General features: G+C 41.3%; 1 protein-coding gene across 1 annotated transcript in view; it reads right to left on the bottom strand.

Annotated features, from left to right (window-relative positions):
• Positions 1 to 14,669, bottom strand: part of LOC149468030 (coronin-2A-like) — a 239,225-nt gene that overhangs the window by 19,464 nt on the left and 205,092 nt on the right. Inside the window, exons 7-9 of the mRNA XM_089670955.1 lie at positions 2,722 to 2,826; positions 2,517 to 2,613; positions 470 to 582 (exon numbers count right to left, since the gene is read on the bottom strand). Coding sequence (XP_089527081.1) covers positions 470 to 582; positions 2,517 to 2,613; positions 2,722 to 2,826 — 315 coding nt within the window. The remainder of the gene's footprint in view (positions 1 to 469; positions 583 to 2,516; positions 2,614 to 2,721; positions 2,827 to 14,669) is intronic.

The following is a 14,669-nucleotide window of genomic DNA, read 5'->3' as shown; positions in this document are numbered from 1 at the left end:
TCTGCAACTGAGCTCAGTGATGTGTGAACTTGGTGCTCTATTTCAAATTTCAGCGTTATTGGTTTGATTACATTATTGAATTAAATGTATTATTATATTATTATTTTTTATAATTAGTTATTATATTATAATTTATGATTTCGAGTTTCAAACTTTATCATACCCGGGATGTTTACTAGACTCTTGTGTGGACAGATTTAAGTAAGTTATTTCTAAGAATTACAGGCCTACAATATAAAACAAAAAATTTCCATGCAAAACAATGTACCGCTTTGACATTCAAAAATATTGACATAATTAGACCGCCAGGGAGGTTAAAAAGGATTGGTTGCAATAGGCTTACAATCACACTCAATCTTTAATATGGGAGTTGCCATTTTCACAGTATTTTATTATTCCTCTCTGTTGTACATCCCCATATCTTTTGTTCTGCTGCTGCAAAATGTGATAAATACAAATTGCATCTTACCCGTCTAGGCACAATCATTGAAACAGGTTCGATCAGTCCTTTTACAGTAATCAGTCTATAGAATCTAAACACTTCACAGGTGGATACATCAAGTCCCCTCTTTGGCAAAGCACCTGGAAAAAAATGTAACGCGTTCAAATTATTTTAATGTATTTAGCACTTTTTCCAAATGCTTTTTTCTGTTTTTTTTTTACCTTTAGTTATAATAAAATGAATAATGCATTCAAATCATCACAGATTACTAAGAAGAAGAAAGTGTATCTAAACCAAAAATTAAAAATGTCATATGTAGCAGCTTACCAATCCTTATAAGTGATGGCTTCATTAGTTTTTGGTTTTCAAAGTTTTTTTCACCTTAACACCTCCTGTCCCTGGATGGCTACACTTACTCTTTCAATGTATCTATGGAAGGAGCCACAATTGATACCCTGGCAAATATGTCTGCCCATTAGTACGTCTATTACAAGAGGAAGGGGGATTGATAGTTTATATGACTGTTTATGCTTTCAGTTCAGCTCAAAGTGAGTGAAAAGTACACTGCATTCCTGGCAAGATCAACAGGTATTTTATGTACTCGCTGAAAATGTTTTTGGCCTGAAAAATTAAAGATTATGCAGCCACCACATTTAAGGATTGGTAAGCTGCAATACATTGCATTTCAGTTCTTGAGTTTATATATACTGCAACCACCTGATGCAATGTTCCCCTGACCAGTTACATTTCAAAGTTGACTTTGAATAAGTGAATAATCCAAAAAGTAAAACAGATCAGTATTAAACTTAAGTTAATGGTCATATGTTATCTTGTTTAAATGAAAACAAAATGTAAAATATACTGTATTTAACTTGAAGGGCAGATGCTGTAATGCAAACTAATAGTTTATGTTCTCTTTATTAGCTAGATTTCAAAAGTGGCACTTTAAGGTTCCTCCTGGGTGGTTCAAGTGATGGGGGGATCCAGTGTGGGCATATTGCAGACCAGGGCTCAAAATTTCAAGTCCTTAGCTACTAGTCAGGCCTTAAGAGTTACTCACCACCAGTTGCCCCACCCGATCCCTACCATGGCCCTGCCCTAATTCCACCCATAAACACACCCTCGTAAATTATCTCATGAAATTACACTGTTAAATGTTTTATGCAGAATAAATATTAACAACAACAAATTTAACAATAATAACATGAAGCAATGTAAACACCTCCTCCATCCAATGTGTTCCTCCTTCTCCAGTCCCATCTCCCCCATCCCATGTCCTCCTCTACCAGTTCTCCTTTACTATCAGAGCCCCCCATACCATCAGAGTCTCCCTGTACCATCAGAGCCCCCCTTTACCATAGAGTCCACCTGTACCATCAGAGCCCCCCCTTTATCATCAGAGCTCCCCCCTTTATCATCAGAGCCCCCCTTTTATCATCAGGGACCTCCTTTACCATCGGAGTCCCCACTTACAGAAATAGCCCTCCAGTGGTGTTGGAACTGTGTATGGCGGGGAAGGAAAGGAGGAAAGCAGAGAACAGGTGTGGCTGGATCGGCATGGAGGGGAGGAGTGAAAAAGGAAACTGAAGCAGAAAAGAAAATCTAGACCAGAGAGGAGGGGAGAGATTGTTGGGGAAGAAAGTGCAGCTGCAGCCGGAGCACAGAGATCTAACCTGTAAGATGAGAACCAGCATGTCAGCGAGTGGAGGTTGGTGCGGCGGCACCCTTTACACAGTTCAGGCCCGCACATGTCACCCCTAGTGAGAAACCTGGATAGCACTGGAAGCCGAGGCTGAGGGAGGAGAGCAAAACACTGCGAGTGACCGGGGAAAGGAATGGGGGAATGGCGAGGGTGATTGGTGCACAGGTCCAGGACATGGAGCGGGTCTGTTTACCCAGCTGCCTGTGCTGCCTTACGGTGGTGCTGGCTCTGTCAGTGACTCACCCCCATGCTATTTCCACTTGCCAAATGCGTGCAGGCGAGTGGAAATTTTGAGGCCTGTTGCAGACGCTAAAATTATATTTAAGAAGATTTACACATCTAAATATCACATGAAATGACTGCAAAACTCACCAATTCCTTTTTGAGGTAAGTTGGAACGATATTCATTCAAGTATTGAAAGTAAGGCTTCTGAGGAATGATTTCATAATATCGAATATTCCCTTCTCCCTGTGGCACAAAAAATGTAGTCGGACACTGCCAGTGCATTGCTGTCATACTGTAAAACTAGTCAAAACTGTTTAAAACTATGTGTGTGAAATGATAAACAATACTCACCTTTCCCACCAAGTACATCATATTTGTGTCATTGTCAAAAAAGGGGAAGAGCAGTCCAGAGGAACCATCCATATCCTCCTGATGTAAAGGCACTGAAAGGTCATCCTGAAATTTCAAAATGGAGAGTGTATAGTTTCAGTGTTTCTCCAAAAAAAACTTATGTAATGCAACTTTTTTTTTTAATATAAATATAATTTTAGAACTACTCTCGTTATGAAATAGCACTATTTATAAAGGCCCTAGGCATCTAAAAATCATACAAATGTGAAAGCAATTAAAATAATTAGGATCTATGTGTGGCCAATTTTCTTCCTCAGCTCGGCATGGTTTCTATAGTGGGAAAAGGCATAGACACATTATGATTCCAACTGATCTTTAAAAAGAACCTGTTAGAGTAGAAATACAAGATTTGCCTACTAACAGTCTGCTCTCGAACAAGGTCACATTCTGAGTATTGCGTGCACATAGGCAAATAAGTTAAAATATGCAAAAAAAAATAGAAACAGAAAACTACATAAATGATGCAGCCTTGTCAACAGCATTAACACAGTCTCCTGGAACATAATTTAATTACCAGTTATTTCTCTACCTTTGACAATCTGCCCAACAAATGTGGCAGGTACAGGGTATGGGAAGATTCATACACCACTGACAAAGTTGTATACAATCATCCACTTTCATTCTTATGGCCTAAAGTATAAGCTAATTGCATTTTTTTTTAATCAGCACAAGGGATAGCACTTACATTTGATAATAAGTGTCATTTATGCTGGTGGCTGCTGTCTTAGTTGAAATAGTCCATCCTCTGCCCCCTGATCCCCCCCCCCATCCTTAGCTGTAATGTTTCAGTGCTGTGGACTTGTCATCATGTCAACAAGAATGCCAACTATGCCCATCGTTTCTGCCCTCCTTTTCTATTCATAGAAGCTGTGCTATAGCTTGCATCAATGAAAAGTGCTGAATGGAGGAAGTTGAGCTTTATTCCTCTGCCTGTCCTCTATTAACACAATGCTTTTATTGAGGGGGAAAAGGGCAGATATAGCACTCTTGATGAGTGTCTGTGACAGGTCTGGAGGCTTTAACTGCTGCAGCACCAGAAGATTACCAATGCATGAGTATGGGGTGGAAGGGACAGAGGACTGAATAATCTAACTAAGACAGTAGCTACCAGCAGAAGGAACACTTCTCACTGAATGTAAGTACTGTCCAATGTACTGATTTAAAAAAAAAAAACTAAACTTAGGCTTTAAACCTTTTTCCAAAAAAAAAAAAAAAACAACCACATGCAGCTAAGATTGTTGTCCTGTCCGAATGAGGACAACACTATGTAAATTAATTTGTTTGTAAATCCTTTTTCTTGAAGTACTGGACCACAGACTCCTTTAAATCTTGACCATGGGTTTTATGCTGCCAATTTTATGTGAGGAAGCTGCGAACAAAGTTGTTGGGACAGCCCTTACAACCACTGCTAGGACATTGAAGAAGGGGACGTACCCCGAAAGCTTGTTCTGAAAATTGTATGTTAGTGTAAATAAAAAAAGGATCATGGACAGTACTCAATTGTTTCTGTCCCTCTCCCAGAAATTCTCACTTTTTTGGAAAGCAATGAGGAAAATGCTAGAACATACAGTATGGGAGGGGTGGCATGTGTCCAGTAAGAAACTGCAAGAAAAGTATTTTACAGGCAAGTCAAAAATTCCTATTTCTTAATAGTACAGTACAGGACACAGGCTCCTTTAAGTCTTGACCATGGAATGCAATACAATTGCAGGGGGAAAAACACAGCAAAAAACGCTAAAAGCCCCAACACAGGTTCCCTACTCAAAAAGAGGCTTAAAGCACCTTAAGGCCAAAGCTGGCAACAGCAGAACGTCAACCTGGTAAAACTTCACAAACGTGTGAACAGAAAATCAAGGGGCAGCCTTGCAAATCTGAGAAAACAGACGCCTGGAGATTAAAAGTCTAAAAAGCACTACCTGAATGAGTCAAGTAAGTCTTAAAATGGTACATTCCTACCCTTTAAGGTGTAAGTCTCAAGTGTAATCCTAAAGGTGTAAGCTTCAATGATAACCTGTCTAATCCACCTAGGTATGGTGGAACAAAATGCAGGACAGCCCTTGCGAAAACCCGCAGGCAAGTCAAACAGAGAATCCAAGGTTCGGATGGAAGCAGTGGTTGAGAGATAAACTCGTGCTGCATGTACTACAGCAAAAAAATTTAGAGGGACCTCTTTGGGGTACTTTTGAGCAGGACAAATAAAAGACAGGATGATATCTTGATTAAGGCAGAAGGAGAAAACCACCTTAGGGAGAAAGGAGGCCTGAGGCCTCAAAACCACTTTTTGTTCTTGAAGAACAAAAGTTTATTAGCAGGACAAGGCCACCAGTTTTGAGACCTGTAGGTCCCATGGAGACTCCCTGCTTAACCCACTTCAGGAGGGCATACACTTCAGAGACTGGAGTTACCGGGATTCAGATCATCACTGACCTAGACCTGTACTCTGCAGCTAACTGCACCATGCTGTACTGAAGGTGAGTGCTGAACTAAAAATCCCATGCTGGCACCTCATCTTCCATGCACCAAGGTCCAGTGTTCCCCAATGTACTGCTGAGGGACGACTCATCCTGAAGCTACATACATAATGCCACAGTGACATTGATGCAGCCAGGGGGAGAAGGGCTTTCTTCATGTGAAAAAAACCAGCATAGTCTTCAATCTTCCAGTCATATTGGAAGTAAAAGCCACAAACCTGCTCGCAGTAGAAAGAGGTCCTCCATCACATTGGGACACTAGCAAAAAATTGAGGATTGCTGGAAATGGGAGGGGGTATAAAGGCAGTTCTAACAACTTTGTTGCTGGTGCTCTCACCTGAAGGTGACAGCAAATAATCATAGTCAAGACTCAAAGAAACCTGTGTCCTCTACGGTATGAATAGGAAAATGGATTTACTGACTGATCTTTGTTATGTGGTGACTCAGAAAAACGAAAATTGCAATGTTAAATGCTATTGTCAGACTGCAACAAATATAATTTTTTCAATTTTGGCCATAGGTTTAACAGGCAGCAACTTCTGATGATGTAACACCCTCTAGTGTCAGGCTAAGTAAGTGAAGGAGAACATACAGTACTGTGCAAAAGGTTTAGGCAGGTGTGAAGAAATGCTGCAAGGTAAGAATGCTTTCAAGAATATATATTTTGTTTATTTTTATCAAGTTACAATATGCAAAGTGAGTAAACAATAGAAATCTATATATAAATCAAATCAGTATTTGGTGTGGCTACCCTTTGGCTTCAAAGCAGCATCAAGTCTTATGAAGGCCATACATGGGTCGAATTCCAAACGTATTTTCCTTAAAAAAAAATTGGAAATTTTGTGCGTTCTGTATTCCGATGGTGCCACCATTGATTTCAAAATTCGACCAACCAAGCCTTTTATTTCACTTTATGATGCTACAGAAAAGAGTTTTCGTGGCCCACAATTTTCTTTTCTTTCCACGTCACAGCTCATGCTCTTTTCTTTTTCAATGATATTTCTCCCACAATTCTCCCATCATTGATTCGAAATTCATTTGTTTTTCTAAAAATTTCCAGCATGCCAATCACTCAAATTCGATGGTCACTCAAAAATCGGACGAATTAGAACAAATATTTGGTATTTACATGTTTTAAACATTTTTTTTTTTACATTTCTTCGGTTACTTCCTGGTTTCCATGACTGGGCAAATGATGGCATACATCCCAGGAGTCTTCAGGAGGAAAGGAGGGTCTTTCTTAGGTAAGCATACCCTCTTGCATGCATGCCTGAGCTAAGGGAAGATGGATTCCAGGAAGTAAATACTACATGAATCATCTGCCCTTACTCAAGATGGCCATGGCCAGAAATGTTAGGGGGGTGTTTTTCAAAGTGACTTCTCAGCAAAATAAAGCATGGAGGCATGGGTGTATGGTTTAGTTTGAATAATAAAAATAAATAAAATAGAATTTTTGGTTTGTGGTGCTCAGATGCAGCGTAGTTCTGCTTTAATGCAGCAGATGAAAGACACATCATGCAGACTTTCCTTCGACACTGGATAGGGGCGGACTGACAACATATGGGGCCCCCAGGCAATAAGAGATTGCGGGACCCCCTGTGTCCCCACTCACACCTAAACCACACCCACACAATGCCCCGCCTACATATTGCAGCTCAGCTGCATAAAAGGGGCATTTAAATATTTACTGCAGCAAAGCCTGCATGAATGTTCCCGGATTCATTCCGTAGAAGTCACTGGGCACTTCCAGGTTTAAAGATGGCTGCCAAGTGGGGGAAGAGGGGGAGAGAGAGAGAGAGGAGGGGGTGAGAGAAAGGGGACATGACAGAGGGAGGGCAGAGAGAGGGAAGAAGGTAGTGAGAGGGGGGGGGGGGGGTGAGAGAAAGGGGGGTGAGAGAGAGAGCAAATGGGTGACAGGGGGGAGAGAGGAGGTAGTAAGAGAGAAAGGAGGTAAGAGGGGAGAGGAGGGAGTGAGAGCGAGAAAGGGGAGATGACAGAGGGAGGGCAGTGAAAAAAAGAAGGGGGTAAGAGAGAGTGGGGTGAGAGAGAGGGGGCTCCCCTATCCCCCCATACTACACCAGGAGACCTCCCATCCCGCCAAAATTACACTGGGTGAACACCCCCATCGCCTTAAATGTTAAATACTGTAGTCTGTAAATTCATATTAGCAGGGTTCCATACTATTTATGTACCTCTGTTGCAGAAAAATGAAAGCTTTCTTTGATTTTTAGAACAAGGCCTTCACTTAGCCCTTCTGTGTTCATAGAAAACCTTATGACTTCCTGACTTTCCTTATGACGGTCTGATTTTACAATCTCCTTCAGATTTACCAAAACTATGGAACAGGAGGACCCACCTATCTACCCATTCACTCTGCATCCAATCAGGCACACCCTTACACTACATCAGGGGTGTTCAACCTGTGACCCCAGAGAGTTTAGCATGCAGCCTGGGCCCATCTGGAGGGACGATGGGGATGCCGTGCAAACATAGCAATTGTGGCAGTCTGCATTAACAAGCCAGGCAAAATGCATGTTTGGAGGGATGCTGGTGATGCTATGCAAACATGGTTGATGGGTGCAGGGTGTGTATGTGCTAATGAGGTCAGCTGGTGAACTGCTTCCTGTGTCTTAATGGTTTCAACATCCCAAATCTACATATTATGAAGTTTTTTATGAACACAGCAAGGGCTGAGGTACGGCCTTGTTCTAAAAAACTTGTATTTTTCTGCAAAAGAGGTAAATTAATGGTATAGTGGTACATAGGGGAGCTGGAATTGAGAAAAAAAGGTGAACTTAATTAGCAGTTAAAATGTTTACTTAGGTTTTTACTGGTTATGTCAACTGTTCTGACAAAAGTAACCATATAAGGTGTCCGATAATTGATGTTCTGCAAATCTTTTAAAAGTGCTGTAGACAGAGAATTCTATGAATTTACACTTTTTAATTTGGTAACAAACAAAACTCATTTCTGATGAGCACTATCCCAGACCTTTTCAACCAGAGTGCCCAGGTTAAATAACAATAAAAAGATATGTGTAGCACTACCCCCTTGAGGGCCGCTGAGTATTTTTTAGGTTCCCTGCCTTTCCTGAGCCAACTTTGGAAGCCCAACCCTTGCTGACACCACCTTAGACCTTTAGCAAATAACCCCCTGGCTGAAACCATAAATTTGACTCACACACAACAGCTTAACTAGTTGCCAACTGCGCTATAGCCGAATGACTAGTTCTGGGAGGGCATCAAATGACGTCCTCCCAGAACGCGCCCTCCCGCCTGCCCCCAGCGGCGCGCACCCTGATGATCAGTGCCCTGATGATCAGTGCCCAGCAGTGCCGCCCAGCAGTGTCACCCACAAATGCCCAGCATTGCCTCCCATCAGTGCCACCCACCAGTGCCCAGCAGTGCAACCCACCAGTGCCCAAAAGTGTATAGCAGTGCCACCCACCACTGGCCAGCAGTGCCACCCATCAGTGCTGCCCAGCAGCGCTGCCAGTCAGTGCCGATCATCAGTGCTGTCCATCAGTGCCCATCAGTGCTGCCTATCCGTGCAACCTCCTCAGTGCTGCCTATCTGTGCCTGCTAATCAGTGCTGCCTATCAGTGCAGCCTCATCTACGCACATCAGTGAAGGAGAAAAATTACCTGTTTGCAAAATTTTATAATAGAAACAAAGAAAATCTTTTTTTTCCTCCAATGTTTTGCTCTATTTGTGTGTAAAAAATTATAAAAAATTGTATATGGGTACAATGTTGCATGACCGCGCAATTGTCATTCAAAGTGCGACAGCACTGAAAGCTGAAAATTGGCCTGGGCATGAAGGGGGTAAAAGTACCCGGTAGGCAAGTTGTTAAAGTGAACTGATATTTTGGTTATATTGAGGTAAAAGATGAAAGCACAGTAAAATGACAAGAAAGTATGTGCATAGAATAACAGCTAACACTCTGACTTAAGTAAGAGTTGCAACACAGCATAACTTCAATCAATGAATTAGATGTCCTGCAATTCAGAATTTAAACGGTAGACCCGGTTCTGAGATGTTGCTTCCCAAGTGAGCTAAAGGGAAACTAACGAATTGCCTGACTTACTCATGTTTGGTGTAACAAAATCAATTAATGCAACCACTGTAATAAATTATATTCCTTCGTGTAAATGTTGTCGGCTAGCACAAATTAAGCGATTTCACAACACTCAATATTATTATAAATACCCCAAAACAATGCAGTGCAACAAAACCACTTAGAATTTAATACTTAAAATAAAAGAGTGACCACCTATATATATATATTAACCAAATATTAATGTTTCTAATAACAAATATAAACGTGCATAGTCCAAAACATGAAATTATGAAATTCCGATCCGTGATTGAATCACCACAGTGCTACTGCAATCCAAATAATAATGTGCTCAGTGTTCTCCGCCACCCATGTATGTGAGCCGCTCACCTCAACACCGTGACCCCTACATTACCAGTAAGGTCAAGGCAAGCAGTATTCCCCTCACGGACAAGGACTCTGACCGCCATTAGACAGATCCTTACTCCCTCCTCCAGACAGGGTCCACCGGTCCTCACAAACTCAGGCACCCCAAACATACGGGAGGGAGAGAGAAGCACACACTAATGCTCACCATTTAAAAAGGTTTGCTCATAAAAAAACATCAGTATTGCACTTACATATTTCAGCAATGCTGCCAGTGCTGAAATATGTGAGGGCAATACTGATGTTTTTTTTTAGTGTGGAGCTCTCTCATCTGATCCATGGCCTCGATCAGGTAGTGGATAGTCTCTCTGCCGATGAGGGCCCCATTTTCTCGATTCCTCCATCACAGATCACTGCAGATGACAGCATTCCGGTCCATCTGCTCGCAGGATTGTCAGTCCAGCTTGTCAGCAGTGTCAGCGGTCAGAATTTCCTCCTTACTTCTTTCCCCTCTGCAGCCTGGCCCAGCCAGGACTCTCAGCATCCCGCACAGCCTTCTCCTCACACCTGCTCTCTAGTTCTCACCATCCACTTTCTGTCCTCAGGTTCCCAGGCTTCTGTATTTATTTACCCCCCGCTTCCTGACCAGGCCATTTTTTGCAATACGGTGCTGCATTACTTTAACTGACAATTACGCAGTCATGCAACGCTGCACCCAAATAGAATATATGTCCTTTTCCCCCAAAATAGAGCTTTCTTTTGATGGTATTTGATCACCTCTGGGTTTTTTAATTTTTGTGCTATAAACAAAAACAGACTGACAATTTTGAAAAAAAAAACCCCAATATTGTTTACTTTTTGCTATAAAACATATCCAGTAAAAAAAGTTTAAAAATCTAACTTCGTCATAAATTTAGGCCAAATTGTATTCTGCTACATGTCTTTGCTAAAAAAAAAATCCCAATACATGTAAATTAATTGGTTTATGTGAAGGTTATAGCGTCTACAAATGGTGGTATATATACTGGAATTTTTTTAAAAATTGCGGCGGGCATTCTGAACCTGGGGGGAACTGACTAACTGCCACTGACATCCCAATGACACTAATACAGTGATCAATGCTAATAAAAAGAACTGACACTTTACTAGTGACACTGGGCAGGAAGGAGTTTACATCTGGGGTGATCAAAGGGTTAACTGTGTGCTGTTTTACTGTGTGTGCTTTACTATGCAGAGCAATACAGAGCAGCATGTCGATGCTGGGGCGATCAAAGTGTTAACAGTGTGCTGTGTTCTGTTTTACTACGTGTGCTGTGTGTGTTTTACTGGGGAAACATGCTGCTGCGTATTGCTCTGCTGTTTAGATAAGTACACAGTAGTATGTTACTGGTAGCAGGAGAGAGACCTCTGTTGTTTACACACAGGTCTCTCCACTGTCACTGTTCCTTGGTGATCGTCGGGTGCCGGTGGAGAATCTCTGGCCGGGACCTGGTGATTGACATCCGTAGCCGCCAATGGAGCTGCGGGTAGGGCGGCGCACGTGCGCACCCCTACCCGGAAATGCAAAATCACGTGTATATATACACGCGATTTTGCGCAGCCCTGCTGCCCTGTAGCAGTAGTTCTGCTGAAGGCCAGTGGGGAAGCAGTTAAACAGCGAAGTCCTGCTATCAGCCTAAAAGTCCAACAAAGCTTTTCTTCAACAGAGCCTGTATAACTGAGCTGCAGAACACTGCCATCTTGTGTCCATTTAACATCCTACAACCAGTATTTCTGCAGGGTGTTACCTATCTGAGTCAAAGTGGAGCTCTGTGCCACGTGACGTGGTGACGTATTGACGTTTTCCGGAAGTGCCGTGGCGGCCATTTTGGGTTCTGGAACACGCGGTTGTTCCAACCCTGGATACTTCCATTTTTGCCTGGCTCTCCTTCAGAGTGGTATGGTGATTGTAAAGAGTTATCGCTAAGGAGGGGGGTCTCTTTTTCTGGATTATTTCACTATATGGAAGCTGGTTTCATCAAATTTATATGTAAGTTGCTACAATAAAATTATCCTTTAATACACATACTGATCCCTGGTCTGTTTATGAGGTCTATGGGAAAAGGTTGGAGAAGATGTGAGAACAATGTTTGGAGGCTTTCTCATCTGTATTATGGACCCTATGCTGATTGTATTTATGTTGGGGTAATTATGCACTCTTTATATTGTGTGCAGTGGAATTACTAATTGAAGTATTAGAGTCCAGAGTTTTCACGTTTGCTGTTGCACTTCTGTGTATCTGCATGTGACACGTGTGGCACTTTATTCTAATAATTGGGGTAATATACTATGTTGAGATTTTTTCTTTGAGGTATTTGAAGATCTTCTGAAGCACACCGCTAATTTGATTCAGGAAGAAAAGAGCTATTGGGAAATCACGTGAAAGGATCCTTTTTGACTTTTGATTTTTTGGACTTTACTTTGGACTTTAGGTGTATGGGACTTTACATTTATATCTTATTTATTTATTTAAGTTTGCTTATTATTTTTATAATTTTTGTACTTCAGGGGAAGGAATGCTAAGTAACTTATTGGGTTTTTTGTAGAGGATTTGAGTGCTAATTTTTGCATTTGAGCTCTGTGCCTGTTACTGATCCAGCCACAGGCCCATCTATATGGTCCGTCAGGAGTCACTCTCATCTCATCAGTCCATAAAACCTTTGAAAAATCTGTCTTCAGATATTTCTTGGCCCAGTCTTGACGTTTCAACTTATCTGTCTTTTTCAGTGGTGGTTGGGTTTCAGCCTTCCCTACGTTGGCCATGTCTCTGAGCACTGAAAACCTTGTACTTCTGGGCACTCCAGGTAGGTTGCACTTCTTGAACATGACAGCACTAGAGGAAAGGGTTCCTGGTAGCTCAAGTTTGATTTTTCTCAAAACTTTGGCAGTTAATTTGCATCCTTTTTTTCTCAACACGTTTCTTGTGACCATGTTGACTATTTGCAACAACACATTTGATGGTTCTGAGATCACGGTCCAATATCTTAGCAATTTCAATAGTGTTGCATCCCCCTCAAACAATGTTTGACTTTTCAGAGTCCGTTAAATCTCTTTTTTGGCCCATTTTGCCTGAGGAAAAGAAGCTGCCTAATAATTATGCACACCATGATATAGGGTGTTGATATAGGGACATTACACAAATACACTTCACCTGATATGCTTAAATCCAATAGGCATTCACATATATACAGCTTGGAGTTGGAAAATATGCATAAAAATGATAATTTGATCAACAAAACTCACTTGCCTAATAGTTGTGCACACAGTGTATATACAGTATGTATGTATATATACACTCACGCACAAGCCAGTGGGTGGATCAAACCTGCCTTTTAGTTACAAAAAGCCACAGGTTTTCATCGTGCACCATTACGACCTTCTAGCCACTGGTATCCTAACAACCAATGGTTGATAAGGAGGATATTGGACCACTGCACAGCATCCTTGTTTGCTCCTCCCTGTCCCTCTCCATCAGCACTGGGTTCACATTAGCAGAATGAGGGAGAGAAACTGAAGAAGAGAAATGCTGACATGCTCATCAGTAGCAGTTTGCAAAGGTGTGTTTGCTTTGGAAGCATAAATCACCTCTAATGTTGGGTATCCTACATGTGTGGGTGTTGCTACCTTATGTGAGAAACTATGTAAAATGTAAGAAACTAAACTACTAGTGCCAAGTATGGCACTAGTAGTTTAGTTTCTTACATTTTAGAATGGGATGCTTTGAAATTGTGCAGAATTTGAAAGGATGCCTTGACTAAACACTTCTGCTTTAATTGCTCAGTCTCTGCAGTCATTTTGTTTTTATCATAATGCGTACAATAAAATGTTCAGCTTGCCATAAATAAATTTGGCCACGAGAGGGCCCTTTTGAGTAATAAAGGGCCATAAAAAACTCAAAACGACTTGAACAGAATCTCACAATATTACGAGTCAGTTACACTTTGCCTATTGCACATTTACTATTTATGATGGCAGTATGTACTGTATTTATAGCAAGAAAAAACATCTTAAAATTGTATTCATTTCTCTGAATCTGTTATTGTCTGTTAGTAGCACACAGGTGCTGAAATAGTTGTTCCATTTGCGCTGTAGAAAAGGGATTATTGTTCATCCTCTCACAAATGTCTTCTATCCAGCTGGAAAATTTACTAATAAGCAATTCCAACAGTCGGAAGCACTCATTATCTCCAAGGACGGCACTATGTGGCCCCGTTATCACAAGTTATTCTTGAATTGATTACACTGCTTGCAAGCACTGAGCCATATATGGCCACTTTAAGATACACATAACTTTTTTTGCAAATGTGCATCGACCATTGTGTAGAACTGGTTAAGGCTACCCTAAACTGTATCTCCTCTTTTTTGTGCTGTCTCATAGACCACACATCTTTTAGTCATATTGTTCATACTAGTTTACGCCCAATTATTTTACTAAAGAAATATGAGAAGCCTGCCGAAACCTTGCTGCCCTAGGGCAAAAGGTGATATTCATGTATGCATCAGTCATTATGCAGTAAAATTTTCTCTGTGTGCTGTACACTACAAAGTTGGTCCCATAAGAGCTGCAGGTGCACCCAAAGAAAATTATCTAGATCTAAGCATTAGAAAAGCACGGTTTCATTACACAAGGTTGATTTATTTCTGTTCCTTGTGCATGACCAGTATGCAAATAATACAAAAAACCAAATAGGCCTGAATAATAAAAAAAGGAATATTTGCATGTCAGCATGAGAATTCATTTTTCTTTTTGTTCTCGCATAGTTCACTGTCATAAGCAAGGCCATTTCAAACAGGGGGTGATATGGAAATGTTGTCTAAGCTTCTAAGCTGAAACTACGAAGGGTTATCATCTGGCACCCTAAAGTAGTTGTAAAGGCTGAAGGTTTTTTTACCTTCATGAATTCTATGCATAAAGGTAAAAAACCTTCTTTGAGCTGCTCCCCCCACAGCCCCTGC

The sequence above is a fragment of the Staurois parvus genome, unplaced genomic scaffold, assembly GCF_062004578.1.
Source record: "Staurois parvus isolate SC_StPar_1 unplaced genomic scaffold, SC_StPar_1.0 ptg000096l, whole genome shotgun sequence".
NCBI lineage: Eukaryota > Metazoa > Chordata > Amphibia > Anura > Ranidae > Staurois > Staurois parvus.
Note: the sequence above shows the minus strand (reverse complement) of the source record. Positions and strands in the feature narration are given on the sequence as shown.